This window comes from Suricata suricatta, chromosome 9 (assembly GCF_006229205.1).
Source record: "Suricata suricatta isolate VVHF042 chromosome 9, meerkat_22Aug2017_6uvM2_HiC, whole genome shotgun sequence".
Lineage (NCBI taxonomy): Eukaryota > Metazoa > Chordata > Mammalia > Carnivora > Herpestidae > Suricata > Suricata suricatta.
The window spans coordinates 102,834,906-102,850,284 of NC_043708.1; the positions used below are offsets into that span (position 1 = coordinate 102,834,906).

The 15,379-nt window shown below is 37.6% G+C and overlaps 1 protein-coding gene across 5 annotated transcripts in view; it reads right to left on the reverse strand.

Moving 5' to 3' along the window:
- DPP8 (dipeptidyl peptidase 8) overlaps positions 1-15,379 on the reverse strand; it is a 67,299-nt gene that overhangs the window by 26,537 nt on the left and 25,383 nt on the right. For all 5 annotated transcript variants that reach the window (XR_003912948.1, XM_029950719.1, XM_029950720.1 and 2 more), the window contains 7 exons: positions 14,574-14,742; positions 7,838-7,948; positions 6,250-6,378; positions 5,006-5,067; positions 3,159-3,259; positions 2,298-2,475; positions 1,198-1,357 (listed from right to left, as the gene is read on the reverse strand). Coding sequence is in view for 4 of the 5 variants with exons in the window: in XM_029950719.1 (XP_029806579.1) it covers positions 1,198-1,357; positions 2,298-2,475; positions 3,159-3,259; positions 5,006-5,067; positions 6,250-6,378; positions 7,838-7,948; positions 14,574-14,742 (910 nt within the window). In the remaining variant the exon portion in view is untranslated. The remainder of the gene's footprint in view (positions 1-1,197; positions 1,358-2,297; positions 2,476-3,158; positions 3,260-5,005; positions 5,068-6,249; positions 6,379-7,837; positions 7,949-14,573; positions 14,743-15,379) is intronic.

Sequence of the window (15,379 nt, forward strand, 5' to 3'; positions counted from 1 at the left end):
GCCAAACCCTGGAAGGAACCCGGATACATGGAAAACACAATGTGTCCAGACATACAATTGAATTTATTCAGCCTTCAAATTTTTTTAAATGTTTATTTTTGAGAGAGGGAGACATAGAGCACGAGCCGGGGAAGGGCAGAAAGAGGGAGGGAGACAGAATCCAAAGCAGGTTCAAGGCTCTGAGCTGTCAGCACAGACACGAACTGTCAGCCCATAACAATGAGATCATGACCTGAGTCAAAGTCCGACTTTAACACCCAAACCATCACTTTTTAAAGAGAAATTACTTCAGTTGACACAATATTTAGTTTCACTTTGAGCAATATAATTGTATCAATGTGAAGAGCTACAATTATATTAGCTTCAGCATAGATGCAGACAGTATTAAAAAAATGAGGATGGAGGTGGGGTGCTTGGGTGGCTCAGTTGGTGAAGCATCTGACTTTGGCTTAGGTCATGATCTCACAGTTTTTGAGTTCTTGAGTTTAAGCTCCGCATCAGGCACAGAGCCTGGTTTGGATTCTCTGTCTCCCTCTTTCTGCTCCTTCCTCACTCATACTCTCTCTCTCAAAACTAAACAGTAAAAAAAAAAAAAAAAAAAGTAAAAATACTATATAAAAAGCAAAAGCAAAAACAAATTAGTATGTAAAAATCTCTAATAAACAAGTAACATTTTAAAAGTAGCTTTTTAAACCTAAATATGACATGGGCTCACTTTAAACAAAAATATTAGTCAAGGCAAAAGTAAATGCAAAAATAAGTAATTCCATTCCCAGAGATTACTCACTATTAATAATAATTATCCATCAAGAACTTTGTTCTGTGTTTTCACATATGCATGTATTTATATTTTAGTTTAAGTACATATTAAGTTATTTTTAATGTTTATTTATTTTTGAGAAAGAGTGTGTGGGCAGGGAAGGGGCAGAAAGAGAGAGACAGAAAATCTGAAGCAGGCTCTGTGCTTTTAGCACAAAGCCCAACATAGGGCTTGAACCCATGAACCATGAGATCATGACGTGAGCCAAAGTTGGTCCCTCAACTAACTGAGCCACCCAAGCACCCCACTTACGTATTAAATTTGATGAAGCAAGTACTGATGCTTATAAACTATACAAAAGACATTACATTACCTTGCCCCTCCCACCTTCTGCCCCCAACATATATATATACTTTTAAGAAAAACGGATTTCTTACTTGGGGCAGGCAGCCCACCACTGGATCGTTTATATTTGCTCTCCTTTAAAATAGACGTAATTTTGTATAAATGACGGAAACCTGTTTTGCATTCAGAGGCAAAAATAAATTCAATTTCATCTTCATGACTTTGGTGAAAAACATGAAAGATGTCATGGATCTGTAAAATGAATAGCTTCATTTACTATACACACTAATGGAAATACTACACAAACAATTCAATTAAGTTAGAGAAAGAATTGATAAATACATTCTGAAATATAAACAACTGTCAGTGCTAGGGGGTAATGTGCATTTATGATACAGAATTTGCCTGGGCCCTTCAGATTTATCTCACTTTAGGCATAGACTTCCTCCATTCAGAAATAAATGTTTCCAAAAGGTAAAAAAAGAAAAATACAACCAAAAGCTTATTCTTACTCACCATCTCTGTAATTCTTTGAAACATGGCATGAGGTTTAATTATATAAATCTTATTATAGAATCTTATTACTTATTATTTTTTTAAAGATTTTATTTTTTAATGTAATCTCTATACCCAAAATTGGGCTTGAACTCACAACCAGGAGATCAAGAGTCCCATGCTCCACCAATGGAGCCAGCCAGGTGCCCCTTATTACTTATCCTAATCCAAAATCGTATTACTTTTCTTTTCCAAAGAGAAATATTTTAACAGTTGAAGGGTGAATCACATGAAGCCTGTATTCAGCTAGGGAGTGATCTGGCTTTATTTATTTTGTATCTTGTTTAAAATTTTTCCACTAAATTGGAAAATTGGTAAATTTTGGTATTGTTTGCCAACTTAAAAGAAAAATTCTTTTCCAGACCTCTACTGGGGTCCTCCTGAGAAGCACTCCTGAGAAAACTCATGTTTTCAAAACCTCATGTGTCCAGGAAAAGGGCACATTTGTAGCCAAGGAGATTATCTACAAGCTATTCCATTCTAGAACCATCATTCCAATTTGAAATGTTCAAACTTAGCAATTAACATTCATGGTTACTTAGAATTTAAAAATTTCATTTTGATAGTTTACTATAAAACTTCACTTGTTTTAGAATTCTTAGAAAATATTTAACCAACTACAGGAAAACATACATACATTTATCCAGATGTCTGTTGTTTCTTCATAGATAATCAGTGGCGTCACTGAGTCAGGCACCGACTCGATGAGTCTCTGTCTTTCCATGGCATCATCTTCTACTGGGATAAATAATTCAGGTGAGATCAACACTATCTGTAGGCGAGTTTGGGAGCGATCTAGTAGAATGGACCAAGCACTATTTAAACAAACAAAACAAAAAAGCACCAAAAATAAAGCAGGCTCTCAGAAAATGAATATTCCCTTACTCTCTCCCCTAGTACCCATCAGTTATTGCTATAATCACATTAAAGAATTGCTTTGAAAAATTAAATTAGCACCTACAAACAGCTAATTAGAAGTATTACCTTATTCTATATTTATTTTTTAAAGTTAAGCTTGAATAGAGTTTTTTTTAACTGGTTTTCTTTAAACTCCTAAAACCACAAATAGCCTGTTAAATTGTTTTCTCCCTTTAGTGTCACCAATTGCCAGCCTTGTGAAACTCCCGTTGCCTACATTAGGAACTATATGTAAATATCTTCACATGAAACTCTACAAAATTTTTGCTTAAATTATATAAAAAACCCACCTTACATGTGAGCCCTAAAGTCATACAATTTAACCACAGAACAAACACTGAAACCATGAGTGGCTATGTAAGAGACAGGATTAAAATGCAGTGCCCCTATGCTTATAAGGAATATAAATCCACAAGGCCACTTAACTAAGGAAAAATTTTCTGTGCATAAAAATAAAAAACTACTTTGCAAGTTTACATGTGAAGGCATCCCTGAATGAGGGGCAATCTAATAGCATAAACATTTCTAAAGTTCTGGATTCTAAATTATTTGTAAAGAAGTGACAATTTAACATACGCACTATTTTCCCTCTGGAGTCCATCCAGCTCTGGCAATGTATTCAACTCCTTCAAAGAGAATCTCAAAAGGTTGAATCAGTTCCTTATCTATGACATCGATAATCTTTTAGAAAAGAAAAAAAAAAGGATTCTAGTTACAGAAGACATCTATGAATAACTAGTTTACTAGTCTACTTAAATCATTATCTTTAACAGCATGACACTTTCTCAGATTTAGGTATTTAAATGGGCACGAGGGGTACAGCAGAACCAGTGGTAAGTTGTGGGTTACATACGCTAGTGTACTCTTAATGCCTAAAAGTGTCCTAAGCATGAGAATTAGCACAGTCTAAAAAAAAAGTGTTTTCCCATGAGTTTACACTAATAGAACCCTTGCTAACAAGTGGTAAAAACAAGTTTTAATCACTTAAGAGTCCAGTATCAAAGAAAAATAATAGTCTCTAGTTTCCTATACCTTAGCCTAAAATATGATTTGTGTAATATATTAGTGAAATGGCCCTTATGAGCAAACTTTTCTCTTTTAAACTTCTAGCCAACACAAAAAAGGTAAGTTCTTTTAACAAAGTGCAATGGATAAGAATAGACAATTCTCCAACGAAGATACACAAATGGCCAATAGGCACATGAAAAGATGCTCAATATCATTAGCCATCAGGAAAATTTAAATCAAAACAACAGTGAGATACAATTTCAAACTTACTAGGAGGACTATAAAAAGTAAGACGAACAATACAAGTGTTGATGAGGATGTGGAGAGATTGGAAACCTCACACAATAGGAATGTAAAATAGTGCAACCACTTGGGGCAACGGTCTTGCAGTTCCTCAGAAGGTTAAACATACAGCTATCACGTGACTGAACAATTCCACTTCTAGGTATCAAACCAAGAGAGGTGAAAAACATACACACACATTTCATGGGAGGATTATTTGTAACAGTCAAAAGGTGGAAACAACCTAAATGTCAATAACTGAGGAACAGATAAAGTGTTGGGGCACGTGGCTGGCTCAGTCGAAGAGTGTGCAACTCTTGATGTCAGGGTTGTGAGTCTGAGCTCCATGTTGAATGCAGAGATTACATGTATACATATATACATAAAAACTTCAGGGGAAAAAAGCAAGAAAGTGCTGATACATAGTGCAAGATAGATGGAGCTTGAAGACCTAATGCTAAGTGAAAGAAACCAGATTAGATACTATAGGATTCCACTTAAATGAAGTGTCCAGAATAGGCAAATCTACAGACAGAAAGTAGATATACTAGTGGTTGCCCAGTGCTAGGGGATATGGGAAGGTTGGAGGGTGATGATTAAGGGATGTGGGGTTTCTTTTTGGGGTTATGAAAATGTTGCACAACCATGAACACACTAAAAGTCATTTTAAAGTTTATATGAGTGAACTGAATTGTACTTGAATTACATCTCAATAAAGCTGTTTAAAAAAAGTCTAGCAGAGAAGACTTTTTAAATTAATCCTGTGTGGATTCAGCCTATAAGAATTTGACTATCCAAATGGAAAGCAGCAGTACAAAAGAAATGTGGGACATCTATTTAACACAAAAGGTAAATCACTAGTCAATACTGCTATTTTAAAAATATTGACCTGGAGAATTAACAATGGCAAAGAGGAAAAACTTGGAAAAGAGTGGTAAATATGCATATCCCCATATTCCTTCCTATCTTGAGAACCAGCAAAAAGTTTTCAAGCAAAATATTAGGTCAATCTTAACTTGATGGTCCACAAACATCTCAGCAAGTTAAACAAGTCCAAAAAATTAGAGTGAATCTAAGATATCTACTCGATTGACTAGTCAAAAGACACAAAAAGTCAATCCCACATTTCATACTTACCCTTCCTTCAGCATCAATCATAATTTCTGACATCTTAAAGGTGACTTTTGGATTTGCTGTGCCTTTAGAAAGATAGAAATGAATAGTAATGCAACTCAAAAATTATGCAAATAAATTTTGCCAGATCAATCCCCTTTATACTTTAGTTAAGTCAGGAACATGGTAGAGTCAGGCCTTTACTATTTAAGAATCTCAGAACTCCATCTCAGAACTCATCCATAATTCTCAGGATAGGTATCAAAAAAAAAAAAAAAGAGGCTGAAAAACATCAACAGTCAGTATGAAATAAAGAAGGGAAATTCTGTATCATTATGTAATTAAATGCTATAAACAGGGCTGTGTGGGTGGCTCAATTGGTTGAATGTTGACTCTTGGTTTTGGCTCAGGTCATGATCTCATGTTTGGTGGAATCGAGCCCCCTGTTGGGCTCTATGCTGACAGCATGGAGCCTGCTTGGGATTCTTTCTCCCTCTTCTCTGACCCTCTCCTGCTTGCTCTCTCTCTCAAAATAAATAAACTTTAAAAAAATGCTATAAGGGGCGCCTGGGTGGCTCAGTCGGTTAAGCATCTGGCTTCGGCTCACGTCATGATCTCACGGTTTGTGCGTTCAAGCCCCACGTCGGGCTCAGTGCTGACAGCTCGCTCAGAGCCTGGAGCCTAATTCACATTTTGTGTCTCCCTCTCTCTCTGACCCTCCCCTGTTCATACTGTCTCTCTCTGTCTCTCAAAAATAAACAAAAAACATTAAAAAAATAAAAATAAATAAAAAATGCTATAAACAGTAAAATGGAAAAAAAAATACTGATTTATTAAGAACATAATCCCTTAAAAATCTTTATTTTCTAGCAATGATGCCTTTTTATTCATTCCTTGAAGTAACCAACCAGCTTTGGGCACTTCCCAACCTTTGAAAAACTTTAAAAAGATCAGCCTGTAATCTTAAAATCGACTTCAGGGGCACCTTGGGTGGCTCAGTTGGTTAGGCGGCCAACTCTTAACTTTTGGCTCGGGTCATGGTCTTGTGTTTCATGAGTTTAAGCACCGTACTTGGGACTGTCTCTCTCCCCCACTCTCTAGCTAAAAAAAAAAATTTTTTTTAATTTTTCTTCTGTGGCATTTAATGAACAACCCAATTTTACCAAGGCTGTAAATGATCAATGTCAACCATACCTTTGGATGACTGCAGAGAGAATCTTGTTTGGAAAGTAGAAATGAGTGAATATAAATGTCAATAAATATAGTACCTGTTTTAGGATAACGGAATGAATCTGCCCTTCTTGTTTCCAACATAGGGGATGTAACATGAATAATTTCCACCTCAGATTCATCATTTTCTTCATACAGAATTCTAAGAATTTTGTTGCCACTGGGAGCTTAAAAGGAATTTAAATATTGAAAATTTAGAAGAATTATTCTATAGAGTAATCATAACTGACCATTTCCTCTAGTAGTATATTTCCCATAGTGAAAAATTATTTATAAAATATGCTGCCTTTTGTGTATGAAACTATCACTAGTCTGTGTGCTAAGAGGGTGAATTATTGCTAAATCACTTTTGCTGGTTAAAGTTACTCCTTTTGGAAGGCAAAACTGAAGATACTTACGTATACATATATATATATATTTTAAATTTTAAGTAGGTTTCATGTTCAACATGGGGCTTGAATTCATGACCCTGAGATCAAGAGTCACATGCTTTACAGACTCAGCCAGACAGGCACCCCTGTACGTATACATATTTAAAATAGCAGAGGGGTGACTGCATGGCTCGGTTAAGCATCCTACAGTAGAAACACATTTGTGAGGGTCTTTAGTCCCTGCATACCTGAAAATGCATTCCTTGTTGAAAAATGAATTAGTTATAGTTATAAGATTTCCTATGACAAAATAAATGCTATTTAAAAAGAGTCCAGTTTTCTCTTAATGGTTTCTCTAATTCATGTCTTGTTTTAACAAACACAATTATGGCAAATATTTTATATCTTAAATTAAATGTCCAAATCTAAGACATGGCTTAAAAGTAATATTTTTCATAGTCCCTTAGAGAAGTGTTCAAAATACTAGCTGCTAGGATGCTCCTTCAGTGAAGCATGCAACTCTTGATCTTGGGGTCATGAGTTTAAGCCCCACATTGGGTATAAAGCTTACTTAAAAAAAAAAAAGCTAGCTGCAAACAATTACTGGGTCATGAAATCCATTAATGGGTAATAACCAGCATTTAAAATATATAATAAAAAATAAATAGTATCAGAGTGCCTTTCACATGAGGATAAGTATTGCTTCATGAAATTTGTTTTCAGTTTTTGTATATAATATATGTATGAATTATTAGGCAAGAACGTAAAGCAAATTTCTAACTGGATCACGGACAAAAAATCTGAAAGCCACTGCTTCACAGAGAGCTGTTTCTCAAGTAGTAAGACACTTGTGAATTCACCCAGAAAAAGGAGGAATTTGTGTCCTTTTTTCTGATCCCTTCATACACTAATTTGGCCATATGCTCATGTACACTCTCTAGTCAATCCTACGTTTTTTTAACAATGCATTAAGGTGTGGTGTTTTTTATTTTGCCACCAATGTTACCAGCAAGATCCGCTTCTAGAAGAAAAAGTGGTAAAGAGTTGAAGGACCTGAGGCGCTGAACGGCAATGCAGTTGTTTTTATTAGAATTCATTATGGTGGGATATAGCCTGTATGTTCTAAATAACTACTGGTAGGATCCAATCTTCACGACTTCATGAGCTACTATTCAGGACTTAGAATCTGTGCACTTAACTACCTGGCAGTTGAATGTCATAATACTTTGATTTATAATATTTTGAACTGTCTTACTTGTTTCAGCTTCTGGACACCACCAGTAGCCAGAGTACCTATCAAATTCTTCTTGAAGAACAAAGGTAGCAACTCCAGCTGATCTGGGATCTTCTTCCATGTTGGCTAGCTCTGGACAAACATAAAAGGCAAAATCATCACAGGCAGTTCTCTATCCTTTCATATTGCACAATGATTTAGTTTATTTTGAAATGCAGCTGTAGTACAGTGGTGGACTCTGGAAATAAATGAACTGGATTTAAATCTGAGCTCCATCATTTACTAACTGACTGACCTTGGATAAATCACCCAACCTCATTTCACCACAGTGTCCCATTTGTAAATGGGAATAAGAACATATCTCCTAAGGTTGTTAGAATTAAATGAGTTAATTTACATAAAGCACTTAGAACAAAACCTCCATAAATGTTATTTCCCCCATTTAGCTGGGCTCATGGAAAACAAAAATACATGTAGAGGGTTACAGTGACTTGTACCTTCTACACAGAAAAGTCAAACTTTAGACCTAGAATGGCTCTTACAGATCATATAATTTCATCATTCCTCCTCCCCTTCTTCCATTCAACCAGAACATCTCAGCTTTCATCAGTTTTGCACTTTCCAACAAATAGTTTCTAGCATGTAGTTTGAAGGGAACTCTTGCTTTAAAAATAACCCCCTCAGTGGGGTGCCTAGGTGGCTCGGTTAAGTATCTAACTTTGGCTTGGGTCATGATCTTGTGGTCCATGAGTCTGAGCCCCACACTGGGCCGTCTGCTATCAGCATAGAGTCTGCTCTGGATCCTCTGCCTCCCTCTCTCTCTCTGCCCCTCCCCCACCTCCCCCATTGGCTCTCTCTCTCCCTCAAAACACACACACACACACACACACACACACACACACCACACATAAACCCTCTGAAACCACAAAGCCATAATTTTGTAAGATTTCATGACATGGAGAAACGTTTACAATGTACTTGAATTTTAAAAATCCATATTAGGGGCGGCTGGGTGGCTCAGTCAGTTGAGTGACTTTGGCTCAGGTCATGATCTCAGTTTGTGAGTTCATGACCCAAATTGGGCTCTGTGCTGACAGCTCAGAGCCTGGAACCTGCTTCAAATTCTGTGTCTCCTGGTCTCGCAGGCCCTCCCCAACTCATGCTCTTTCTCTCTCTCTCTCTCCTTCTCTCCCTCTCTCAGAAACAAACATTTAGGGGCGCCTGGGTGGCGCAGTCAGTTAAGCCTCCGGCTTCGGCTCAGGTCAGATCTCGCGTTCGTGGGTTTGAGCCCCGCATCAGGCTCTGTGCTGACAGCTACCTCAGAGCCTGGAGCCTGCTTCGTGTTCCGTACCTCCTTCTCTCTCTGCCCCTCCCCCTCTCATGCTCTGTCTCTCTCTGTATCAAAAATAAATAAAACATTAAAAAAAATTAAAAAAAAAAATTAAAAAAAAATTTTTTTAAAGCCATATTACTTGTCGGGAGCCGCCAAGTTTTCTGGCTGCCTCAGGCAAGGATATTCGCTCTCCAGGGAGTACCGAGAAAAACAAGATTTGCATCTGGAGGCTGGAGATTGCCATTTCCTGGCCCAAATAATTTTTGGCGACTGTCTTGCTGCGCCAGACGTAGATTTGGCCAAGGTGCACAAAAGATCAAAACCGCATTTTGTATTATTCAGCGCTAGCTCCCCCTCCCCAGCACTGCAGAGGCAAGTCTGGGCGCTTCTTTTGATATTCATTTAACTCTGTTACCTGGCAACCGACCAAGGGCAGTTCCCTGCCCCAAAACCATATATAAAATAAGAGTGTTTTCTGGGGGGAGAAGAAAGGAGAGGAAGAAGAATAAAGGAAGAAGCTAGAGGCTTGATCGAAAAACGTGTGCTGTCTTCACTCTCTGAGCTCCCCTCTCCTGCCCTGTTTTCTCTCCCTCCCTCAGGAAAAGAACCCACGAGGATTTTCCTGCGCCTGCGGGACACGACAATTATTAAATGGCATGCATACTAAATTTCATTTTTAAAATGTTAAACAAACATGTATTTTATCTATTTATTTGAGAGAGAGAGAGAGAGAGAGAGCACGCTCTGTTCAGAGCCCAACACAGGGCTCAATCCCACGGAGCTGAAATCAAAAGTCGGATGCTCAACCGACTAAGCCATCCAGGCCCTCCTCAACACTTTAAAATGCTTGTTTCTGGGCATCTGGGTGGCTCAGTCAGCTGAACATCCAACTCTTGATTTCAGCTCAGGTCCCGATCCTAGTGACCTGCACTGGGTGTGGAACTTGAGATTCTCTCTCTCTCTCTCTCTCTCTCTCTCTCTCTCTCTCTCTCTCTCTCCCGCCCCCCCAACTTACACTCTCTCTCTTAAAAATAAAAAGTGTTGGGGATATAAATCAAAATGTGGTTCTCTCCAAGTAATGAGAGACTATGGACAAGCATTAAAAAAAAATTTTTTTTTATTTTTTTAAATTTATTTTTGAGAGAGAGAGAGAGAGAGAGAGAGAGTGCAAGCAGGGAAGGGTCAGAGAGAGAGCAATATACAGAATCTAAAGCAGGCTCCAGGCTCTGAGCTAACTGTCATCACAGAACCTGAAGTGGGGCTGGAACCCATGAACCGTGAGATCATGACCTGAGCCGAAGCTGGACGCTTAACCGACTGAACCACCCAGGTGCCCCGACAAGCACTTTTAAAAAATTGTTTTATAATTTACAAAATCTTAGGTATACTATTTGTGAACAATGTGTATATATATATATATATATATGTGTGTGTGTATATATATATATATATATGTGTATATATATATATATATAAGCACACCTCATCAAGACATAGACTATTTCCAACACCTAGCATGGTTTTTCATGCCTCTTCTCGGTCAATGCCCACTCTCACCCCAGAAGCAACAACTGATCTGATTTCCATCACCATAGTTTAGTTTTGCATATTCTAGATATCACATATGTGAACTCATATTTTGTTTGCTTTTTGAGATTCATCAATGTTGTTACACATATCAATTATCCACTTCTGTTTATTGCTGGGTGGTATTCCATAGTACATCACAATTCCTTTATCCATTAACCTATTAATGGATATCTGGGCTACTTCTAATTATTGGCAACTATGAATAAAGATGCTAATCTTTCTTGTATAGGGATCTTGGTGGGTGTATGCTTTCAATTCTCTTGAATCAGGACCCGGGAGTGGAATGCCTTGGTAGTATGGTAAGTGTTCATAAGAAACTGCCACAGTTTTCCAAAGTATGTTTTATTTTATATTCTTACTAGTGATGTATGAAAATTCCTTTCTAATATTTGTGCTCAGAATTAATCTTTTTCACTTTAGTCAATATAATGGGTGTATAGTGATACCTCATAGTGATTTCAGGATTATAAACTAGTTTCAATGTATTATTTTTGCTTATTTGTATTTTCTATATATTGTCTGAAACAAATATGCAGAATGAACCAGTAACCCCCTATCCAAAAATATTTAGTCCAGAAGTGTTTGAAACTCAGAATTTGGGCAATTTTTCATATATATTATATATATCTACCATAAAATTATGTAACATCTCCAGCATGGGAATCAAATATCCTGTAATTGAATACACCAATATTCCTACAACAAACTTATGAATAGACACACTAAGTAGGATTAAGATTATAAATATCCTCAGGTCAGTTCAGGTCAGATTTTGCCACCAAAAGAGTTTTAGCACTAAGCCAGTGAAAAGTAAGCTCAGTTTTTATGAGTTTTTTGAATTTTGGAATGAATGATACAGTTAAAACCAGTGGTTTTTTTTTTTTCTCCCTTTCATTGACTACGGACCTCAATTATTGAGTTATTTATTAATTAAATAAAAGGTATCGCTTTGTTCTTCTGATACATCATTTGAGAGCTGAGGCTGGTACTATATTTCTTTTACATTCCTTTAAAGTGCTAGGCAGAAAATAAACACATGCACATGCTCATTGACTAAACTCATCTAAAAGCAGACTTTCACTGGGAAACTTACCGTGAATAAGAGGGGCAAGATGCTTACTTTTTATTTATCCTTCTATGTAAACTAACATAGTGCACCATCCTAAACACTGCACAAATATTAACTCATTAAAACCTCATAACCATACTATAACAGCATGCCTTTTTAGATACGGAAACCAAGGGGTTAAATAATTTACTCAAGGTCACAGAACTAAAAACTGGTAGATCTGGAACTCAAACTCAGCTCTCTGGTTCTAGATTATATCTTTAATTAGTACACTAATCTTAAAAATGATAAACATATTACATACCTACATGCACAGAAAGGAAACATAACAAAAACAATACTAGAGCATCACACAGGGCTCTGGTGCTTTCTACTTTAAATTGTGTCAATCCTCACAATAATCCTGTGTGAAAAACAATTCTACAGGAGAAAAAATAGACTTTAAAAAATGCCTTAATTCTATCAGTTACTGTCAGAGCTTTGCAATTCCAGACTCAAGTACAATAACTAGTGTGTAGTGAGTGTTCAATGTCTGTTGAAAGCATTTACAACCCAGATTTCCAACCCAGATTTACTAATCACTGACCTAATCCTTCTGTTGCTGCTAGTAGCTGTCCTGATTCCCCGACCCATGAAACACCAAAACACGTACTTTTCACTTAAAAACTTCCCTACTCCATTCCCTTTTATTTGATGCTCTAGTTTTAGATCATTAAGCCTAGATTAATTTCAACAGTCAACTTTTGGTGTCCCTGTCCCTCGTCCTGTGCTTTTCAAATATAACTTTCACAAAGTATCCAGAACAATTTATCTACAGTATGACTCTGCCCATACCACCCGATTGCTAAGAAACGTTTCAGGGGCGCCTGGGTGGCTCAGTTGGTTAAGCATCGGATCTCAGTCTGTGGGTTCGAGCCTCGCATTGGGCTCTGTGCTGACAGCTCAGAGCCTGGAAGCTTTTTCAGATTCTGTGTCTCCCTCTCTCTCTGCCGTTCCCCTGCTCACTCTCAGTCTCTCTCTCCCTCTCTCAAAATAAAAAAATAAAGATATAAAACTTTCCAGTGGACCCCATATATCATTCTAGAGACCCTGTTGATTTACAGAGAATACAGTTTACCCGTCTTGGCTCTTTTTATCTGCCAGCCTTACTTTCCCCTTCTTGACTCATAAATGACACTTTAGGAGCCATCAGACTGCTTTTAACTCCTCAAAAACATAACTTTCTTCATCAAGACTTTCTCATGTGGTCCCCTCACCTGGAGTGTACAGGCTAATGTAGACTCACTCATATCTATGATCAGTTTAGGTGCCAGTTAGGTGTCCTCTCTTCTAGAAAGCCCTTCCAGAACACTACCCCTCACTGATGCTCTCATAACATCCTCTGTTTGCTTATCACTCTGCTTTATTATTCACGTAGTTTCCTTGAGGGCCTAGGTTACGTCTTACTCAATTCTGTATTCTTAGTTCCTGCCACATTACCTGGCACATAGGAACTTAATGTATTTTTCTTGACTGAATAGTTACAACAGATTTCTTGACTCCTAATTCCATGTCCTTTCTACCAATGTAAATTGTTCAGGAAAAGGTTTCTTTTAGAACACTGATTATCCTAATAATGAAAAAAATATTTGATGTCAATACACTATTGTATTCTAATATAATTTATTAAGAAAGATGCCCAAGGGCGCCTGAGTGGCTCAGTCAGTTAAGTGTCCAACTAGATTTCGGCTCAGATCATGATCTCATGGCTCGTGAGTTCGAGCCCCATGTCAGGCTCCACACTGACAGTGTAGAGCCTGCTTGGGATTCTGTGTCTCCCTTTCTCTCTGCCCCTCCCCTGCTTACTCTCTCTCAAAATAAATAAATAAACATTAAAGAAAAAGATGCCCAATAAATCAGATTTGTGAACATTAGAGTAAGCAAGAGTTGAACAAATGAATTTTTAAAATTTTATTTATTATTTTATTAATGTTTATTCATTTGGTGGGGGGAGGGGGCAAAGAAAGAGAAGAGGACAGAGGATCTGAAGTGGGCTCTGTGCTGACAGGCTGTCAGGAGTGAGCCTGATACGGGGCTTGAACTCAAGAACCACGAGATTGTTACCTGAGCTGAAGTTGGACACTCAACCCACTGAGCCACCCCGCCACCCCTAAACAAATGCTTCACTATGGAACGCATTAATCTTAAGTTGTTTCACGTGTTCAAAGAAAAAGCAATACACTATTTCCCATCTTTCATTTGTATGAAAGCTTTAGAGGAAAACATTCACAGCTTTTCTGGGCTTTGAGTAGTGCTTAGTATTACTATGATCACTTCAATGAAAATTAAATATTTCTATAATACACATAGTTCTACAAAGTTTTGTTTTTCCTATTATGACAAAACAACTAAGAAGCCTCTCCTAAAGGGGAGATAAATTTTTGATGCATATTAGGTCTTTGTTTCCCAAAAAAAGATTCATTTTTAAAACTGAAATCCGATTCAAAGAGAACAGTTTTGGGGTAATTCTGGCAGTCTTATTAACCAAAATCATATTAAAGCTAAAGCCTGAGGCATTACTGTTGTGCTACCTGACATCATGAACATTTAAACAGGTACCATTATGCATGTGGTATGTACTACTTATCCTGTTACTTTTTTATTAATTTTAAAGATGTGAATTTAAAATATAAAGGCACCCAGCTTGCCTCAATTTCAAAAAGTAAGCAGAAGCAAAATTTTAAAAGTACTTTTCAGAAAAGCAGATTTGCAGAGCTGTGTGTTACCATTGTGCACGTAGGTGAGCCGTCTTTCTTCTCTGGTGACAATGTTGGATATCCAGATATCGTTGCTGTGTATAAAAGCAATCCAGTCTGGATCAGCCGGGCATAATTTAGGATCCATACGAATGTTGGGACAACTAGTCTCTACTAAATTTGGCCGTAAGGGTTGTTGCTAGAAAAGAAAAAAACATTTTTAGGCAAGTATCAGAGTGACACATACATATGCATTTGCGAACACCCTTTAATGAACAATAATTCCAAGTAAAATGTCAGCTATGATAATTGCTCCTCAGAAAAATGCACGTTTGCATTCCTTAACTTACAAGGACTCACTTTTTTTAACCTATGAATTAGAAAGCTAAGGGTAAGAGGACAGTAAAGACAATAGACGAGCACTTCATAAATGTTGTCCAAACCCGTTTAATGGAGTAATTATTGTTTGTTAAATACTTTTATTAAGCACTTATTAATTTTACCAATGTAAAAGTTTGCTCAAAAAGATACAATGAAAGCCATAAGAATAGGTCCAATACCAGTAAAAACTTGTCTGGACTAAACCCAAACACTTAAAAACGATTTATTAAGATGAATTAAGCTGGGGCGCCGGGCGGCACAGTCAGTGAAGCGCTCAGCTCTTGATCTCGGCTTAGGTCATGATCTCATGGTTCTGGAGTCTGAGTCCTGCACTGGGCTCTGTGTTGGTGATGCAGAGCCCGCTTGGGATGCTGTCTCTCCTCCTCTCTCCCCCTCCCTCGCTTGTGCGCGCTCGCTCGCTCTCTCTACCCTCCCTCGCTTGTGCGCGCTCGCTC